This window comes from Jaculus jaculus, chromosome 12 (genome assembly GCF_020740685.1).
Source record: "Jaculus jaculus isolate mJacJac1 chromosome 12, mJacJac1.mat.Y.cur, whole genome shotgun sequence".
Lineage (NCBI taxonomy): Eukaryota > Metazoa > Chordata > Mammalia > Rodentia > Dipodidae > Jaculus > Jaculus jaculus.
The window spans coordinates 30563290-30582668 of record NC_059113.1 but is presented as its reverse complement, the minus strand read 5'-3'; the positions used below and the strand labels follow the sequence as shown (position 1 = coordinate 30582668).

At 43.8% G+C, this 19379-nt stretch overlaps 1 protein-coding gene and 1 pseudogene across 1 annotated transcript in view; one reads left to right on the top strand and one right to left on the bottom strand.

The window, feature by feature from the left end:
• The window catches only part of Top3a (DNA topoisomerase III alpha), a 37587-nt gene extending 18245 nt beyond the window's left edge, over positions 1-19342 (bottom strand). Inside the window, exons 1-10 of the mRNA XM_004669034.2 lie at positions 18745-19342; positions 13615-13674; positions 10215-10288; positions 8967-9042; positions 3592-3700; positions 3141-3284; positions 2847-3017; positions 2480-2580; positions 1006-1080; positions 478-560 (exon numbers count right to left, since the gene is read on the bottom strand). Of these exons, the coding sequence (XP_004669091.2) occupies positions 478-560; positions 1006-1080; positions 2480-2580; positions 2847-3017; positions 3141-3284; positions 3592-3700; positions 8967-9042; positions 10215-10288; positions 13615-13674; positions 18745-18924 (1073 nt within the window). The 5' untranslated portion in view covers positions 18925-19342. The remainder of the gene's footprint in view (positions 1-477; positions 561-1005; positions 1081-2479; positions 2581-2846; positions 3018-3140; positions 3285-3591; positions 3701-8966; positions 9043-10214; positions 10289-13614; positions 13675-18744) is intronic.
• On the top strand, positions 17543-17661 carry LOC123453933 (annotated as a pseudogene).
• Positions 19343-19379: the final 37 nt, after the last annotated feature.

Genomic DNA, 19379 nt, shown 5'->3' with positions numbered 1-19379 from the left:
TAAGGCACTTGTGCAAAACCCAAGGACCCAGGTTCAATTCCCCAGTATCCATGTAACCCAGCTGCACAAGGTGGTACATGTATCTGGAGTCCGTTTGTAATGGATGGAGGCCCTGGTGTGCCAATATTCTCCTTTCAAAATAAGTAAATAAAATAAAATCTACTGTATATTTTACACTTACAATGATGCATCTCAATTCAGACTATGCAAATTTCAAGTTTGTACCAGTGGCATGTTGGACAGCACAGTAAAAGGACGTAGTGGTGTGCTCATGACCCTTGAGGTGAGGATATTCTCACAGGCAACTCCTATAGGTCTACTTGTTGTCTGCCACTTGCAGGATCCCAGGGGAGGCTGCTGAGGAGTGAAGGGTAGGATTTTGGCTAGGGATATAGCTCAGTGATAGAGTGCTTGCCTAGCATGTACAATGCTCTGGATTTAATTCCTAAAACTGGTTGTCGTGGTTCTTAGGTTTACCCTTGAGTGTAGAGCTTTTCAGCAATCCTCATTGTTTCTTTTGCATTTATCTTCAACTTGCGAGAAGCCAGCTTCTCCAGCTCCTGCAAAGAAAGTCAAAGGACAGTTAGGATGCAACATGTAAATCAGAGCATGATACAACTATCTGATTCATCTTAGGGCAGGTCTGGTCCTGTCACTTCAGCTGCAGCCTTCATGCTAACAAGGAAGATTTCTGGGCCTGCCAGGCTGATCCGAGTCACTGGTTGTTTTGCTTTGAAATAAGGTTTCATGTAGTCCAGGCTGGCCTCAATCTCATCATGTAGCTGAAGATGCTGTTGCAGTGCTTTTGTTAACTTTAAAACGAAAGCATTAACAGGTCAAGAAGACTCAGGTCTTCCCCAAGTGTTTTGTAGTACAGCCTTGAGAAGGGTGATATTCTTCCTTCCACTGGCCCATAGTGCATGTAGTAAAACCAGTAGAACTGTAGTCCCCCGTATAGGAAGTAATTGCTTTTCAGTGCCTTGAAAGAGCCTATCTGGAACATACCACAGTGTCCAAAGCTTGAGGCCTCCACTTGCTTTTTGGTTTAGATCTGACCTCTACTACAGTTGCCAGGGGATCCTAGAAAGCCAAGAAAGCAAAGCCCACATTAGCATATAGTGTATTGTCTCCAGCCTACCACAGCCCTTGTTCATCATTCCAGATCCAGATCACCTATGGCCAATGAAGGCCAAAGCTGCAGCCCAGGAGTGTTCCATGTAATGTCATTTGTAGCTGACACTACATCATTCCCTTCCCACTTAAAATTACACTTAAATTAATTAATAATTAATTTAAAATCCCACTTAAAATTTCGGACATTGTTGAAAAGTTCTATAGACATTTCCTTTACACGTTTATTTTATTTCTTTAGTTGTTGTTGTTGTTGTTATTATTATTATTATTATTTTGGTTTGAGACATGGTCTTGTGTAGAACAGGGTGGCCTCAAAATCACTATGTATCTAGGCTGGCCTTGAACTCTTGATATTCCTACCTTCCCCTCCTAAGTACTGGGATTACAGGTATGCATCTCCTTGCCCAGCTTTCCTTGGACTTCTTTTTTTTTTATTTGGTGGGTGTTGACTATGTAGACCAGACTTCCTGAACTATGGCAAACGAGGTTAGCCTCAAACTTAGGGTGCTCTTTTTTTAAAAAAAAAATATTTTATTTTATTTATTTATCTGAGAGAGAGAGAATGGGCATGCCAGGGCCTTCAGCCACTGCAAACGAACTCCAAAAGCATGCATCCCCTTGTGCATTTGGCTTATGTGGGTCCTGGGGAATCGAACCTTGGTCCTTTGGCTTTGCAGGCAAACACCTTAACCACTAAGCCATCCCTCCAGCCCAAACTTAGGGTGTCCTACCTCAGCATTCTGAAGGTTGGGAGTATAGGTATGTGCTGCCATGCCCAGCTGCTTTGAAGAATTTTTAGTGCTTTTTCATGGGATTCTAGTCTTGCTGGTCCCCAAAAAATAATGCTCTAAGATACAAACTAAGCCAGCTAATGGGCATGTCACCTCTACAGTGGGGGGCGGAAGGCGTAGAATGCTTCCTAGATCACTGAGTTATCAAAGAATTCCTCACCTAAGCTGGGCATGGGGGTGTTCACCTTTAGTGCCAGCACTCGGGAGCAGAGGTAGTAGGATCACTATGAGTTCAAGGTCACCCTGAGACTACATACTGAATTCCAGGTCAGCCTGAGCTAGAGTGAGACCCTACCTCAAAAAAAAAAAAAAAAAAAAAAGAGCTGAGGGATGGTTCAGTGGTTAAGGGGTTACCCTGCAAAGCCAAAGGACCCAGGTTTAATTCCCCAGGATCCATGTAAGCCAGATGCACAAGGTGACACATGCGTCTGGAGTTCATTTGCAGTGGCTAGAGGCCCTGGCGTGTCCATTCTCTCTCACTCTCTCTGTCTCTAATATATGAATACAGATAAATAATGCTTTTTTTTTAAATTTAAAAAACGAGAACTCCTTACCTCCACACACAGCTGATAGAGGACAAGACAAGCTGTGTGGTTAAAGAGACGGTATCTTTTCCAGTTGAATTCTACGGTACCATCTTTGTGGACATGAGTTACTATATTGGGAAGAGACAAACAGAGAGGCTGTCTCAAAGAAACCACCATATGACACACAGGAAAAAAAAAGGGAACAATCAAAAGATTATGAACTAGTGATAAATCCTGGGTAAGTAAGGAAACTTTAAGTGGATTCTGCATGTTCTAATAGGGCAGGGTAAGGACAGCAAGACTGAAAAACAATTGCACAGTTAATATTAGCTCCATAATCCCATTCTTATCAGGAGCTTGAAGCCCCATACCATAAACAATCTTTCAGCCCTACCTTTAATTCTGTGGAAGATTTCTGGCACAAAAGCCTGAATGGCTTTGAACCTCTCCACCACAAACCCCAGCGTGGGGAACTGACAACTGCCATAGCTGATGAGCTGCTCTGCTAACACTTCGGGAAAAATCTTTTGGAGCCTCAGAGTCTGGAATCTAGTAAAGGCTGCTCCTGGAAAGTGAAGGAGAAAGAAGGAAGGAATGAGGCAGTGATGGATGATGAGGATGTGTTTGGTTTCAGAACCCAACACCAAGGTGCCACTTGGGCTATAGGTGGGCCCATCTTGCTTCTCACCAATCCTCAGATCCAGCTCTTGCCTCACATCTACTGCGTCGCTTACTCTCTGGTCAGGCTCAGTCAGGTTTTCACAAGCTGTCCTGATAGCACGCGGCGTGATCTCAGAGAAACGGGCTCTCAATACTTGTAGACTGGGCTTCACTACAGAACACATAGGGGCATCAATATCAAACACTGTCACACTGTGCCTGGAGTGCTGAAAGTATAGGTGTGTACCACCATGCTGTCTTCAACACATAAATGTTAAACTAAAATATTCATTCAATCCTCGTAACAGCCCTAGGAAGCATGTCAGACTAGCTTGACATTCCAGATGTCAAGTCAAGGCTCTGGAAGGTGCAATGATCTGTTCTACAACACACAGCCAGCGCAGCTCAGAGATCAATTCAGGAAGGAATGCATATGTGGAAGAACTTGACCACAGGTCCCCGAACAGTAGCAGACTTACCAGCCTTGCACACATGGATAATCTCAAACCCAATGTTTTCACCTTCTCTGTCACAGTCAGTCCAGATCACCAGGGCCTGGCACTGCCTTGTCTCTCGTTCCAGGGTTTTCTAAAATTAATAGCAGGAAAGAGCAGAACAATTACTTGGCACCTCTGAAGTACTCTAACTGAGTTGGGAAACAGCCCATGCCTATAATCTCAGCATTTGAGAGGCTGAGACAGGAAGACTGCTGTGAATTCAGACCAGCCTAGGTTACAAAGTGAAATTCCAAATCAAAACAAAATCAAAATAAAAGGGGCTGGGAAGATGGTTCAGAAGTTAAAAGTGCTTGTTTACAAAGCTTGCTGGCCTGGATTCAATTCCTAAGCTGCCCATATAAGCCAGATGCAAACAGTGGGCACAGGAGTCTGGTGCTTCTCTATAGCAACAAACGGCCCTGGCATCCCCCACCACTCACATATGTAAATAAATAACATTTTAAAAAAAACCAAACTAAGGGCTGGAGAGATGGCTTAGAGGTTAAGCGCTTGCCTGTGAAGCCTAAGGACCCTGGTTCGAGGCTCCATTCCCCAGGACCCACGTTAGCCAGATGCACAGGGGGACGCACACGTCTGGAGTTCGTTTGTAGTGGCTGGAAGCCCTGGAGTGCCCATTCTCTCTCTCTCTGTCGCTCTCAAATAAATAAATAAAAATAAACAAAAAAAATAAAATAAAATAAACAAACTAAAACCACTAAGAAATCTATTTGACTGAGGATTAGTAGTATTCTTGGAATGTTCCAACTTTGTTAGGTAAAAAGAACAGAAAAAAGTACTCATAAAATCTAAAGGCTAGCCGGGTGTGGTGGTACACACCTTTAATCTTAGCACTTGGGAGGCAGAGGCAGGAGGATCTCCATGAGTTCGAGGCCACCCTGAGAATAGAGGGTGAATTCCAGGTCAGCCTGGGCTAGAATGAGACCCTACCTCAAAAAAAATAAAAAACAAAAACAAACAAACAAACAAACAAACAAACAAAAAAAACAACTAAAAACTAAAGATGGGAGCTGGGTGTAGTGGTACATGTCTTTAATACCAGCACTCAGGAGGCAGAGGTAGGAGGATCTCTATGGGTTCAAGGACAGCCTGAGACTACATAGTGAATTCTAGGTCAGCATGGGCTAGAACAAGACCCTAACTTACCTGAGAAGCCTAAGGACCCAGGTTCAATTCCCCAGTACCCACATAAACCAGATGCACAAGGAAGCACATGCATGTGGAGTTCATTTTCAGTGGCTGCAGGCCCTGGTGCACCCATTCTTTCTATCTCCGTCTTTTTTTCTCTCTCTCTAATAAATAAAATAAAATTTAAAATAAAATTAATGATTGTGCTGAGAATGTTGGTACACACCTTTAATCCCAGAATTTGGGAGGCAGAAGTAGGAGGATTGCTATGAGTTCGAGGCTACCCTGAGACTACATAGTGAATTCCATGTCAGCTTGGGCTAGAGCAAGATCCTACCTCAAAAAAAAAAAAAACAAAAAAAAACTAATGCTGGAGAGATGGCTCAGCTGCAGAGTCTAACAACCTGGATTCACACCTGGTAAAAATAACTTTGCTTTTAATTAATTTATTTATTTAAGAGAGAGAGAGAGAGAGAATGGGTGTCCCGGGGACTTTAACCACTGTAAACAAACTCCAGATGCATAAGCATCTGGCTTATATGGGTCCTGGGAATTGAACCTGGGTCCTTTGGCTTTGAGGCAAGCACCTTAACTGCTAAGCCACATCTCCAGCCCTGCTTTTAGTTGTTTTTTTTTTTCCATAGGAGGAACATAATTTATTGGACTCTTGCACATAGAGAGGAAGTTCCATGATGGGTCCATGCAGAGAGAGAGAAGCGAAACCACTAGCAGCATAAGCAAGCACACCTAGGATCCACCCAGTGACATCAAACTACAAGCTTGAGTAAAACTCCTGAATCTACTGGGGGACATCCATTTAAACTACCATGTTCTACCCCTGGCCCCCAACAGATTTACAGCCACTTACAAAGTAAATTGCATTCAGTCCAACTTTAAAGGTCCCCATAGCCTTATCTGAGAGCTTTAAGATTTTTCTTTTTAGCTGTCAGTCTTGTAAAAGTAAAACTTCCCCTGGATCTGTAAGCTTCCTTAGAAAAGATCATGACACCAAAATAAAAAAGAGACTGATTGAGAGATGGAGGGGATATGATGGAGAGTGGAGTTTCAAAGGGGAAAGTGGGGGGAGGGAGGGAATTACTGTGGGATATTGTTTATAATTATGGAAGTTGTCAATAAAATATTTTTAAACAAAAAAATATAAATAAATCAATCCTTTCCTCCAAAACTGTGCCTGGTCTGGAAGCTCATCACAACGAACTGGAAGCTGTCTGCTACACCCCATTCCAACGAAATTTCTATAGTCTTTCCTTCCCCTTAGAAAGTTTAGAAACAAAGCCTTCACAATACAATTCTCTCTGCACTTTGCATTTTCAGATTCTCCACAAATTAGTCCATTAACCTTGATTTGCCAGTCTTGAACACATCTTCAGTTGCACGTACCAAATCCATGCCCATTTTTCTAAAACAAATGTTCCAAAAGACCAAAATTCACATTGTTATAGTCGTATCAGCAACTCTACCCACTCCTCGGTACCAATTCTATCAGTCAGTTTTATGCTGCTGGGATGAATTTTCAAGCCAAGCACAACTTATAAGAAGAATATAATACACATGAAGCTTACAGATAAAGAGGTTCCATAAAGGGAGAAGCATCTGGCCCCCTTTCACAGGCGCATGCAGAGAGAAAAGAAACAGCCAGCACCATAAGGAAGCACACTCTAGTAATCCAGGCAGAGCTCCAGCACACTGCTATCTTTTGTGGTGGAAACAGACCCACACCCAAACAAACCTTAGGGCTGCACGATAGGATCCACCAACAGTAACATCAAGTTACAAACTTAAATAAAACTCCTGGGCTGGAGAGATGGCTTAGCGGTTAAGCGCTTGCCTGTGAAGCCTAAGGACCCTGGTTCGAGGCTCGGTTCCCCAGGTCCCACATTAGCCAGATGCACAAGGGGGCGCACACGTCTGGAGTTCATTTGCAGAGGCTGGAAGCCCTGGCGCACCCATTCTCTCTCTCTCCCTCTATCTGTCTTTCTCTCTATGTCTGTTGCTCTCAAATAAATAAATAAAAAATTTAAAAAATTTAAAAAATTTAAAAAATAAAAAATAAAATAAATAAAACTCCTGAATCTATTGGGGAACTGTGGTGGTTTGATTCAGGTGTCCCCCATAAACTTAGGTGTTTGGAATGCTAGGTTCCCAGCTGATGGAGATTTGGGAATTAACACCTCTTGGAGTCAGTGTATTGCTAGGGGCGGGCTATGGATATTATAGCCAGTTTCTCCATGTCAGTGTTTGGCACGTGTTCTTATTCCTGTTGTCCACCTAATGTTGGCCAGAAGATGATATCCGCCCTCTGCTCATATCATTTTCCCCTGCTCTGCTTTTGGTTTCTTTTTTAAATTAATTTATTTTTTATTAACAACTTCCATGATTGTAAACAATATCCCATGGTAATGCCCTCTCTCCCCCCAACTTCCCCTTTGAAACTCTACTCTCCATCATATCCCCTTCCCCTCTCAATCAGTCTCTCTTTTATTTTGATGTCATGATATTTTAACTCCTATTACGATGGTCTTGTGTAGGTAGTGTCAGGCACTGCAAGGTCATGGATATCCAGGCCATTTTGTGTCTGGAGGAGCATGTTGTAAGGAGTCCTACCCTTCCTTTGGCTCTGCTTTTGATTTTTTGAGTTAAGGTCTCACTCTATCTCAGGCTGATGTGGAATTCACTATGTAATCTCAGGCTGGCCTCAAACTCATGGCTATCCTTCTAACATTATCTGCCTTTTGACTGCTGGCAATGAAGGCATGCATGACCATGCCTGGCAAAGAATAACAAAAGATCAACAGCTTTAATCTCAGCCATTATGGCTTCTCGGCACAGTAAGAAATATTGCACATGATCAACACGTTTTGTTCTGGGGACAGGGTCAATGATGGGCAAATCACCTTCTTGGAATGTACAACCCAAGTTGAGAGGGCAGACAGGGTGGAAAGAATTCCCATGCCTATGGCAAAGTGCAGGGGCCCTCCACCCCAAACTAACCTGAGTCCAGCCCCTCTGGGTAAAAATAGGGTGCATGAACTCCCTCTATGCCACAGGTACCTCCCTGAGGCCCAAGGCTCACTACCTCCAGCTGGCAAGCCCTCACAGGAGTCATTCTGCACAAAGTACAAGTGAAAAGCTCTGAAGGTCACACACTCCAGGTTATGTGCAAGAGCTCAGTAGAGGGAGACTGTGACCCTACTTCCTCTCAGCTATCACCACCCCAGTACAGGAAGGGAACTGGGAGGAAGGGAGTGAGAATAACTTTATTTTAGATTTTAAAAATTTATATTGTGGGCTGGAGAGATGGCTTAGTGGTTCAGGTAGTTGCCTGCAAAGTCTAAGGACCCAGGTTCAATTCCCCAGAACCTACATAAGTCAGATGTACATGGTGGCATATGCGTCTTCTTCTATGTTCTGTGAGAGCCCTAACCACACCTTCTTCAAGACGGTCTCTTGCTATTGCAAATGAAAATCAGAATAGCTGGTATGAGAGCTTTGGATTCTCCTGGCTCTGCCTCTCACTGTCATAGGCTTCCTAGGATCCCAGATGCATGTGCCACTTTGCATCCAGCTTTACATGGGTTCTGAGGAATTGAACTCAAGCCACCAGGCTTTACATGCAATTGTCTTTAATTACTAAGCCATCAGCCTGGACCCCAAGATTAACTTTTAATCATGACACTAAGTTTGGTAGCAACCCTTATGTTAAAATTTCAATACATCAAAACACATAAAAATCAGCTGGGTGTGGTGGCTCATGCCTTTAATCCCAGCATTTGGGAGGCAGAGGTAGAAGGATTGCTGTGAGTTTGAGGTCATCCTGAGACTACAGAGTAAATTCCAGGTCAGTCTGGAGTAGAATGAGAACCTACCTTGAAAAACTAAACCAAACCAAACCAAACCAAAACAAAGCAAAACAAAAACAAAAACAAAAGAAAGAAAGAAATAGGGCTGAGGGGATGGCTCAGCGGTTAAAGGTGCTTGGGTTCAGTACCTCAGTACCCATGTAAGGCCAGATGCACAATGTGTTGCATGCATGTGGAGTTCATTTGAAGTGGCAAAGGGCCCTGGCATACCCATACTCACTTTCTCATTCTCGCTCTCTGCTTGCAAATATATAAAATAAAAACATAGAAATCACTCAATTCAGGCATGGGTTTTCAACTTGGATGCCACATATATCCCAAAGATCTTACTTTGATGTCTATAAAATTCTCAGGGCAGTACTTTTCAATTTCTGCTTCAAAGAGGACAAGGGGATTGCAGCTCTGCCTAGAAAAGAAACGAAAGCATGAAGAGCTTTACTTTAACATGAGATGGAGGGCCTTCTATATGAAGGAAAACTTAACACTCCCACAGGCTCACATGTAGCCCCCACCCCCACCCCACAAGACATAGTCAAGAGAATGTGGGCTCAGTGCAATGCGCCCATATTCCTAGCTACTCTGAAGGGTTGAAGTGGAAGGACCATTTCGGCCCAGGAATTTGAGACAAACTTGGGCAATGGAGCAGCAACACCTTGATTCTTTAAAAAAAAAGAAAGCCCAGACATGGAAGCACACTGCCTGAAATACCAGCATTTGGGGAATCTGAGTTAAGGAGAGTCAAAGGACAACATTCACCTGGCTGGAAGAGATCCATTGGGTGGATCCTAGGGTCCAGCCCTAAGGTGTGGGGATGGATTTAGAAATCCAGTCAAAAGACATGTAAAGTGAGTCCTGCCTGGTCCTGGAGTGTGCTGCCTGTGCTGGTGTGGATGCCTTTGGCTTTTCTGTCTCTGCTGGCATCTATGAAAGCAGGGCCAACCTCATCTGCCATTTGAAACATCCCCTCTATAGTCAATAAATTCCCTTCCTCCATAACTGTGTCTGGTCTGGAGGTTCATCCTAGTGACCTAAAGCTGTCTACTATACATGGCTACAGAGCAAGACCCCAAGAGAAAGAGAGAGAGTGAGAGAGAAAAGGAAAATGATCCAGAAAATGAAGAGGTATGATTTTTTGTTTTTGTTTTTTGAGAACACTTTTTCTAATCCTTTCATGCACATATGCAATAGGATAAATGCAATCCAATGACTGCATGAAAAGGTCTATTTGTAAGGGAACACCTAAAAATGACTATTTCTGAAGATAGGATAAAAATTTATAATGGATCAGACAACCCTAGGTCATCTTTGTATTATAAATGACATGATAATTCCAACATGCTTCAAAATAATGAAACATAGCCAGGTTATGGTGGTGCACACCTTTAATCCCAGCCCTCGGGAGGCAGAAGTAGGAGAACTGTCGTGAGTTCAAGGCCACCTTGAGGTTCCATAGTGAATTCCAGGTTAGCCTGGGCTAGAGTGAGAACCTACCTCAAAAACCGACCCCCAAAAACTATAAAACAGTTTTTACAACTTACTTTAGTAATCAGAAAGTCCTTCCCTACTAATTGTACTAACCATTTCCGAAACTTCATGTGGAAATCATGAGCCAGCAGATGTCCAGAAACTGAGGTCATTATCATAGTAACATTCTGAATAATAACAAAATGAAAGTTAGTCATTTTCCTGTTACAATTTGCTAAATCATTCAAATGAAAGGAAGGACATTTGACAAAAGAACAAACAAGGCTGATTGGGAAGAAACATAAATATAAAAGTCATAGTAGTACAATTACCATTCTTTGTTGTTTTTGGTTTTTCGAGGTAGGGTTTCACTCTAGCCCAGGCTGACCTGGAATTCACTATGGAGTCTCAGGGTGGCCTCAAACTGACAGTGATCCTCCTACCTCTGCCTCTCGAGTGCTGGGATTAAAGGCATGCACCACCATGCCCCGCTTTACAATTACCATTCTAATACTAGTACGTAAATGCCTTTTTGGATCACTTAAAATTTCCTCAGGGCTATGGTATAGCTCAGTGATAGTTGCCTGGGTTTGGCCTTGGATTTGGTCTCCAGCACAGGGTGGAAGTATGTGGTAGATTATGTATTAGCATCTTTCTTGCTAAACAGTTGAGATGGGACCATATTCTAATAAGAAGAAACTTTTAAGTTCTAAAAGTGCCAGGGCTGGGATGTAGCTCAGTTGGTAGAATGCCTGTCTAACATGCAAAATGCCCTGGGCTTAATGCCCAGCACTACATAAACTGGATGTGGTGGTGTATGCCTATAATCCTAGCACTCAGGAGATGAAGGGAGAAGAATCAGTTAAGGAGTTTAAGGTCATCCTTGGCTACATAGTGAGTTCAAGGACAGCCTGCACTACAGGAAACACTATCTCAAAAAAAAAAAAAAAAAAAACAGTGTGGGATAGAGAGATGGCTCAATGGATAAAGATGCTTGCTACCAAAGCCTGCCATCCTGGTGTTGACTTCCCAGTGCCCATGAAAAGCCAGATGCATGGCCGGGAGTGGTGGCTCATGCCTTTAATCCCAGCACTCGGGTGGCAGAGGTAGGAAGATCACCATGAGTTGGAGGCCACCCTGAGACTACATAGTGAATTCCAGGTCAGCCTTGGCTACAGGGAAACCCTACCTCGAAAAACAAACAAACAAAAAAGCCATATGCACATAGTGGTACATGGGTCTGGAGCCTATTTGCAGTGGTGGGAGGCCCTGGCATGTCTATGCTCATGTGCACTCTCTCTCTCCTTGCAATTAAATAAATAAAAATTTAAAAAAAAACACTTATCAAATCAGGCTAGAGAGATGGCTTAGTGGTTAAGGCACTTGCCTGTGAAGCCTAAGGACCCAAGTTCGATTCTCCAGGTCCCATGTAAGCTATATGCACATGGTGGTGCATGTGTCTGGAGTTCATTTGTAGTAGCTAGAGGTCCTGTGTGTCCATTCTCACTTGCTGTCTTTCTCTCCCTCTCTCTGTCTCTAATAAATAAATAAAAATAAATCTTTAATAAAAAGTTATGGGCTGGCATATAAATATCTAAAAAAAGTTCTACGTCACTAGTCATCAGGGAAATGCAGATTAAAACTACATTGAGATTCCATCTCACTCCTGTCAGATTGGCTACCATCATGAAAACAAATGATCATAAATGTTGGTGGGGATGTGGAAAAAGAGGAACCCTTCTACACTGCTGGTGGGAATGCAATCTGGTCCAGCCATTGTAGAAATCAGTGTGGAGGTTCCTAAAACAGCTAAAGATTGATCTACCATATGACCCAGCTATAGCACTCCTAAACATATATCCTAAGGACTCATCTCATTTCCTTAGAAGTATGTGCTCAACCATGTTTATTGCTGCTCAATTTATAGTAGCTGGGAAATGGAGCCAGCCTAGATGTCCCTCAACTGATGAGTGGATAATGAACATGTGGCACATTTATACAATGGAGTTCTACCCAGCAGTAAAGAAAAACGAAGTTATGAAATTTGCAGAAAAATGGATGGATCTGGAAAGGATTATACTAAGTGAGGTAACCCAGGCCCAGAAAGCCAAGTGCCACATGTTCTCTCTCATATGTGGATCCTAGCTACAGATGATTGGGCTTCTGCGTGAGAAGGAAAATACTTAGTAGCAGAGCCCAGTAAGTTAAAAAGGAAGAGAAAGGAAGGGAGGAGGGTACTCAATAGGTTGGTATTGTATATATGTACGTACAATGATTGAAATGGGGAGGTAATATGATGGAGAATGGAATTTCAAAGGGGAAAGTGTGGGGGGGAGGGTATTACCATGGGATATTTTTTATAATCATGGAAAATGTTAATAAAAATTATGAAAAGAAAAAAAAAGTTATGGGCTGGAGGGACAGCTTAGCTGTTAAGGCATTTGGCTGCAAAGCCAAAGGACCCAGGTTCAATTCCCCAAGACTGATGTTAACCAGATGCATGAGGGGGTGCACGTGTCTGGAGTTTGTTTCCAGTGGCTGGAGGCCCTGGCATGCCCATTCTCTCTCTCTCTCTCTCCCTCTTTCTCTGTCAAATAAATAAATAAATAAAAATTTAAAAATATTTTTTAAAAGGTTATAAAATCATCACCTGTAACCAGAGAGCTTTCTATTAAAAATAGTTACCTCACCAGGCATGGTGGCACATACCTTTAATCCCAACACTGAGGAGGCAGGGGTAGGAGGTTTGCTGTGATTTCAAAGCCAGTCTGAGACTACAGAGTAAATTCCAGGTAAGCCTGGGCTAGTGCGAGACCCTACCTTGAAAAGCCAAAAATAACAACCAAAAAAAAAAAAACATTTAGCTCTCAAGACAGTGACAAAAGCCAGGTATGGTGGCGCATGCCTTTAATCCCAGCACTCAGGAGGCAGAAGTAGGAGGATCACCATGATTTCTGAGTTTGAGGCAACCCTGAGACTACATAGTGAACTCCAAGTCAGCCTGGGCTAGAGCAAAACCCACCCTCAAAAAACAACAATGACAGCAACAAAAAGACAGTGACATTTAACATATGGTCAGGCTGGTTAATTCTTGTTTAATTAACTCTAAAACATAAGCAATTTAGGGAAGACTTACAGACTGAAAAGCACATCAGCTTTTTTTCTTTCTTTCTTGTTTTTTTCTTTTTTTCCTTAACTTATTTGAGAGAATGCCAGGGTCTCTAGCTACTGCAAATGAACTCCAGACACATGCACCACTTAGCGCATCTGGTTTACATGGGTACTAGGGAATAGAATCTGGGTACCCAGGCTTTGCAGGCAAACATCTTAACCACTAAGGTATCTCTCCAGCCTCTTTTTTTTTTTTGAAACAGAGTCTGACTATGTAGCCCAAGCTAGCTTGGAATTCACAATGATCCTCCTGCTTCAGCCTCCTAAGTGCTGAGATTACAGGTATCAGTGACGACATCTAGTTTACATGTCAGCTTTATGAGGAAAACATTTTAGTACCTACCTGGCCATACAGATGATAATCAAATTCATAGATCTTGTTGAATTTAGAAAGTCCTTCTTTCTATAAAGCAAAACAAAAATATGTAAAAAAAATACAAAATTAAATGATTTCTCAACATAAAGAACAAGCAAAACTTGATAAGGGGGAATAGTAAAACAGCACCAAGGTGTGGTAATGCATGCCTATAAGCCCAGTGCTCCGGAAACAGGCCGGCCACTGCAAGCTTGAAGCCAGCTGGCTAGAAAGCCTGGGCTGTGGAGCCAGAGCCTCTTTTATTTATTTATCTTTAAGTAACAGTGTTTTCTAGGTTGGCTGGAGTATTGCTTGGTGTTATAGAGTTTGCTTAGCATGCACAATGCCATGGGTTCAATCTCCAGTGCCACAAAATAAAAAAACAGACTAAATAACTAAGAGTATTAAATGGCCTCTCAAAACACAGGTACTAAGCATCAAAATTATGCAACACTTTTCACAACTTGCTATAATGATCAGAAAGTCCTTGATAGAATCACTGTATTTGTATGGTGGAAGGTAAACTTTAGATCAGGAATATCATATAAAAGGGCATAATAGCCAGGCTTGGTGGCACACACTTTTAGTCATACATGGGAGGCAGAGGTAGAAGGATGGCCAAGAATTCGAGGCTAGCCTGGGACTACAGAGTAAGCTCTAGGTCAGCCTGGGCTACAGTGAGATCCTGTCTTGAAAAAAAAACACAACATACACACATACATATACATGCATACATACAAAAAGGAATAAACTTGTCCATGGTCACATAATGGTAGTTTCTTTACTTTTTCCTCTCTCCACATCTTTGCTACTTCAAGGCCATACAACTGCATCAACAAACTCTAAATTCAATCCCCAGTATCAAAAAACAACAAAGAAATGTCATTTAGTCTTAAATGCAATTTATCTAGTATTCCATGCAGAAAAATTGTTTGCTTCCTGCCCCCCCCTACCCCCCCAGGTAGGGTCTCATTCTAGCTCAGGCTGACCTGCAATTCACTATGTAGTCTCAGGGTGGCCTTAAACACAGTGATCCTCCTACCTCTGCCTCCAGAGTGCTGGGATTAAAGGCGTGCGCCACCACACCTGGTGTGTTTTGCTTTTTAGAGGTAGGATTTCGCTCTAGCTCATGCTGACCTCACTCTGTAGCTCCAGGCTGGTTTTAAATTCTCAGTTCCTAAGTGCTGGGATTAAAGATGTGAACTACCACACCCAGCTAAGAGTTTTTTTTAAATATTTTATTTGCAGGGGAGGTTGGGCACATCAGGGCCTCCTGCCACTTCAAACAAACTCCAGACACATGTGCACTTTATGCATCTGGCTTTATGTGGGTACTGGGGACTTGAACCCAGGCCACCAAGCTTTACAGGCAAGTTCTTTTTCTTTTCTAATTTTATTTATTTATTTGAGAAAGCGAAAGAGGCAGGCGGGTGGTGGTGGTGGGGAGAATAGGTGTGCCAGGACCTCCAGACACTGCAAATGAACTCCAAATGCATGCTCCTCCTTGAGCATCTGCCTTATGTGGGTCCTGGGGAATCGAACCAAGGTCCTTTGGCTTTGCATGCTCAGCCATCTCTCTAGTCGTTTTTTTTTTTTTTTTGAGGTAGGGTCTCACTCTATAGCCCAGGCTAACCTGGAATTCACTATGTAGTATCAGGGAGGCCTCAAACTGGTAATCCTCCTACCTCTAACTCCTGAGTGCTGGGATTAAAGGCATGCACCACCACACCCAGCTTTTTAATGATGAGCCATCTAACCAGCCCTATCTTTTGATTTTTTAAAACTGTAATTAGGGGGCTGGAGGGATGGTTTAGCAGTTAAGGCGTTTGCCTGCAAAGCCAAAGGACCTCGGTTTGATTCCTCAGGACCCATGTAAGCCAGATGCACAAGGGGGCATATGCACCTGGAGCATGTTTGCAGTGGCTAGAGGCCCTGGTGTGCCCATTCTCTTTCTCTCTGCCTCTTTCTCTCTCTCAAATAAATAAATAAAATATTTTTTAAAATTCAAGATAACGGGCTGGAGAGATGGCTTAGCAGTTAGGTGCTTGCCTGTGAAGCCTAAGGACCTCTGTTCGAGGCTCGACTCCCCAGGACCCATGTTAGCCAGATGCACAAGGGGGCGCACATGTCTGGAGTTCATTTGCAGTGGCTGGAGGCCCTGGCACACCCATTCCCTCTCTCCCTCTCTCTATCTGCCTCTTTCTCTGTTTGTCTGTTGCTGTCAAATAAATAAATAGAAATAACAATAAAATATTTTAAAAAATAAAACAATTCAAGATAAAGCCAGGTGTGGTGGCACACACCTTTAATCCCAGCACTTGGGAGGCAGAGGTAGGAGGATCACTGTGAGTTTGAGGCCACCCTGACACTACATAGTGAATTCCAAGTCAGCCTGGGCTAGATAAACCCTAACTTGAAAAACCAAAACAACAACAAAAACAAAAAAAATCCGGACATGGTGGTGCACGCCTTTAATCCCAGCACCCGGGAGGCAGAGGTAGGAGGATCGCTGAGAGTTCAAGGCCACCCTGAGACTACATAGTGAATTCCAGGTCAGCCTGGGATACAGGGAAACCCTACCTCAAAAAACAAACAAACAAACAAAAAAAACAACAAAATCTCACATTTATTAGGATGGCAATAATTTAAAATATTTATTTATTTATTTACTTTAAAGACTCCCAAGGCTGCTCCCCAGATTTATATATATGAGCAGAGAACAGCTGTTGGGGAGAGGAGACACTTCCACTGGAGCTGACTGCAGGCTGTGCAGGGAGCTCCAGAGAGGTAGCTGTCCTGAGACATCACTCATGGCTGGGGGTGATTTTTGGTGATACTGTTGACTTTGAGTTACCCATACTCCTCTAATCCCTTACCCATGCTCAGGTAAGTGACCTTGATAAGCTCAATGGTTCCACAAGCTAGACTTGGGTAGAACTGTTTCTTTGGTTTACTGTCAGTACCCAAGCTGATCCATAGGGATTGTTCTCGCCTTCCCAGGAAAAGTCCCATAATACATATACAAACTACAAGGCTCCCAGATATCCTCATGGTCTGCATTCATGCCACTCCTGTTTAACTCCCTAGCTCTTCCTTCCACCATACCACATCCCTAACTTGTCAGAGTTTTGAGCATGCAAGCAGCTTGTGTCACTGGGTTGTTCTTTATACTGTTTCTACTACCTGATGAAACTTTCCAAACTCAGTTCAGATGTTCACATAGCCAGTATTTACTCAAAGTCTTCCTGTACTTCGGACACTGAATTAGGCATTAGAATAGGAGAACAAAATAAAGTCTTTGCCCTTTGGAGCTGAGTTCAAGGAAGAGCAGAAACAAACCAAATGAACAAATACATGGCACATTTTTTATCTCTAAGTGGCAGATGTTTTCTAAGTTCTATGAGGGAATACCACTGAAGATCCCTGGTCTAGTGGTGGTAGTGAGTGAGGGAAGTGAAGGCAAGGTTCCTTGAAAAATATTTAAGCAGAGCCCTAAAGGACAGATTTGTGCTGGATGACTGCCTGTAATCTCAGCACGCAGGAGATGAAGGCAGGAGTAGCAAGAAGCTCAAGGTCAACTTCGGCTACATAGCTAGTTTGAGTCAACCTGGGCTACATGAACCTACAGTTTCCTGCTCTGGTAAGCCTCCCCTTGTCTCTCAGCCCAGCTGGGCTGGGATGCTGGAGGCAGGAATCCCTACTCCCCCATGGGCTCTCTAACCCCTCCTGCCTTCCACATTGCAGGAGCTCTCTGCACTCCCTTGGAGTTCCTTTTCTTTTAATCTAATACAATCTCTCTAAACATTAAAAAAAAAAAAAAAGGTTCAGTGGCCACTAAGACATCCAGAAATCTATAAGGAGCAAGTGGTGGAACTGCTCACAAGGCCATGTGACTCATTAAAAAGTTGAAGGCCTAAAGCCAGCCAATTAATCTGCTTATCTGAATGTTTCTGCAGAAGTGTAGAAAAAGTTGGCAATAGTGATGCCATGTTATGTGTCTTAAGGACAAATGAGTCCCTGAAAATGGCTATAATATCATAATGGTGAAGCTTTTTCATAATTAAAATTTTACTCTAGCTTGTTCTAAGCTTAATGAAAATTCAAAAAGTTAATAAATTACATGTTATTTTTTAAAAAGTTGAAGGCCTGAACAAACACCAATACACCCTCCACCCCCGCCCTGGCCCCCCTCCCACAAAATCCCAGAGCCGGCAAGAAGCCTAAGGACACTGAGATTTGTAAAGAAAAAGTAACAGCTCAGAGGAAGGATTCCTGGCAAGTCATTTTAAGATTAACTCTGAGACAATGTCTCCTATCTTCTTTTTCAACTTTGTGCCTCCTGTGTCTGGGACACATTCCTATCCCTACTTGTGTCTCGGAATAAATCTGCAATAGGAACAGGGCTGACTTCATTTACCTCTGGTCCCCAAACCTCAGTGCTACCCCACTACTGTCAGAGTGCCATCAGAGACTGCAGAATGCATGAGGATGTGGCACTGAATGGGCCTCGGTAGGTGGCAATGATGGAGCAAGGTTTGAATTCCATGTTATTGGAGTTTGCTTAGGGGTTTCCAACTCAACTGAACTTTAGAATCACTAAAGAATAATATTAGGGCTGGAGAGATGGCTGAGCGGTTAAGGCGTTTGCCTGCAAAGCCAAAGGATCGCGGTTCGACCCTTTAGGACTCCATGTAAACCAGCTGAAGAAGGGGGCGCGTGCATCTGGAGTTCGTTTGCAGTGGCTGGAGGCCCTGACGAGCCCATTCTCTCTCTCTCCCCTCCCCTTTTCTCTCTCAAATAAATAAATAAAAATTTAAAAACAACAACAACAACAAAAAGAATAATATTAAAATACAGATTGCCCTAGAATAGCTTCAGACCCATGGAAGAGCCATCGTTTCCCAAGGCGGTTGGGACGATCAGACAAGTTTGAGGACTTTGCTGCAAAGAGACGTGCATGAAACGTCCTGAAAGTGCATTTTGCAACAGCCCGGGGCAGCAGACAGGAGGCCTGGGTCACCGAGCGGGAGAAGAAGTTTTCGGCTAGACTTGGGGGCCCACCGCGCTGTCCCGCTGGGTGGGCGTTCCTCCAAGGAAGCTGACCCGAACTCTTCTTACCCGCCTCATACGGCCATTGGACAGCAGGTCGGCGATCCCCTTGGCCGCGTCGTTTTTCTCCGCCACGCAGAGAACTTTCCGCACGCCTCGGAAGGCCACTTCCATGGCAGCGCGGGACAGGGCACGGGCTCCGGGCCGTCGCTGCCAGCCGAGCGCGAGGAGAGCGACCGGGAAGATCATGCCTGGGCCCGGCGCCGGCAGCTGCCCCACGGGTGCCCGAGCATGTTTGGGGGAAGCGGGCGCGGAGGCCCTCCTGGCGCGCACGACGAGGAACCAAAGTCTCGGGGAGCCACCCCGCGCCTTCGGTCACACTTCGCCAATGACACGCTAGCCTTCAGAGTTGCGCCCAATGCCAGCCTCGGCCTCGAACTTGCATCTCAGATTCCCGCTTCCGCCCGCCTTCTCGGGCCACTTCCGCCAGGTCCGCGCTCCACAGCGACCGCGAACTACATCTCCCAGAATGCCTCACGCCCCCAAGGACGCTCATCAGGGTCTATTTCTTAACCCTTCCACCCTTCTGTGTGCCATTTTTTCCTTCCTTTTGGGCAGCAGTCGGGTAGTGAGTCTTAGTCTTTGTAGAGGGTCGCTGAAAACTGCCTCTCAGAGCGCTAATAATGGTTTTCTTTTGCTCGGAA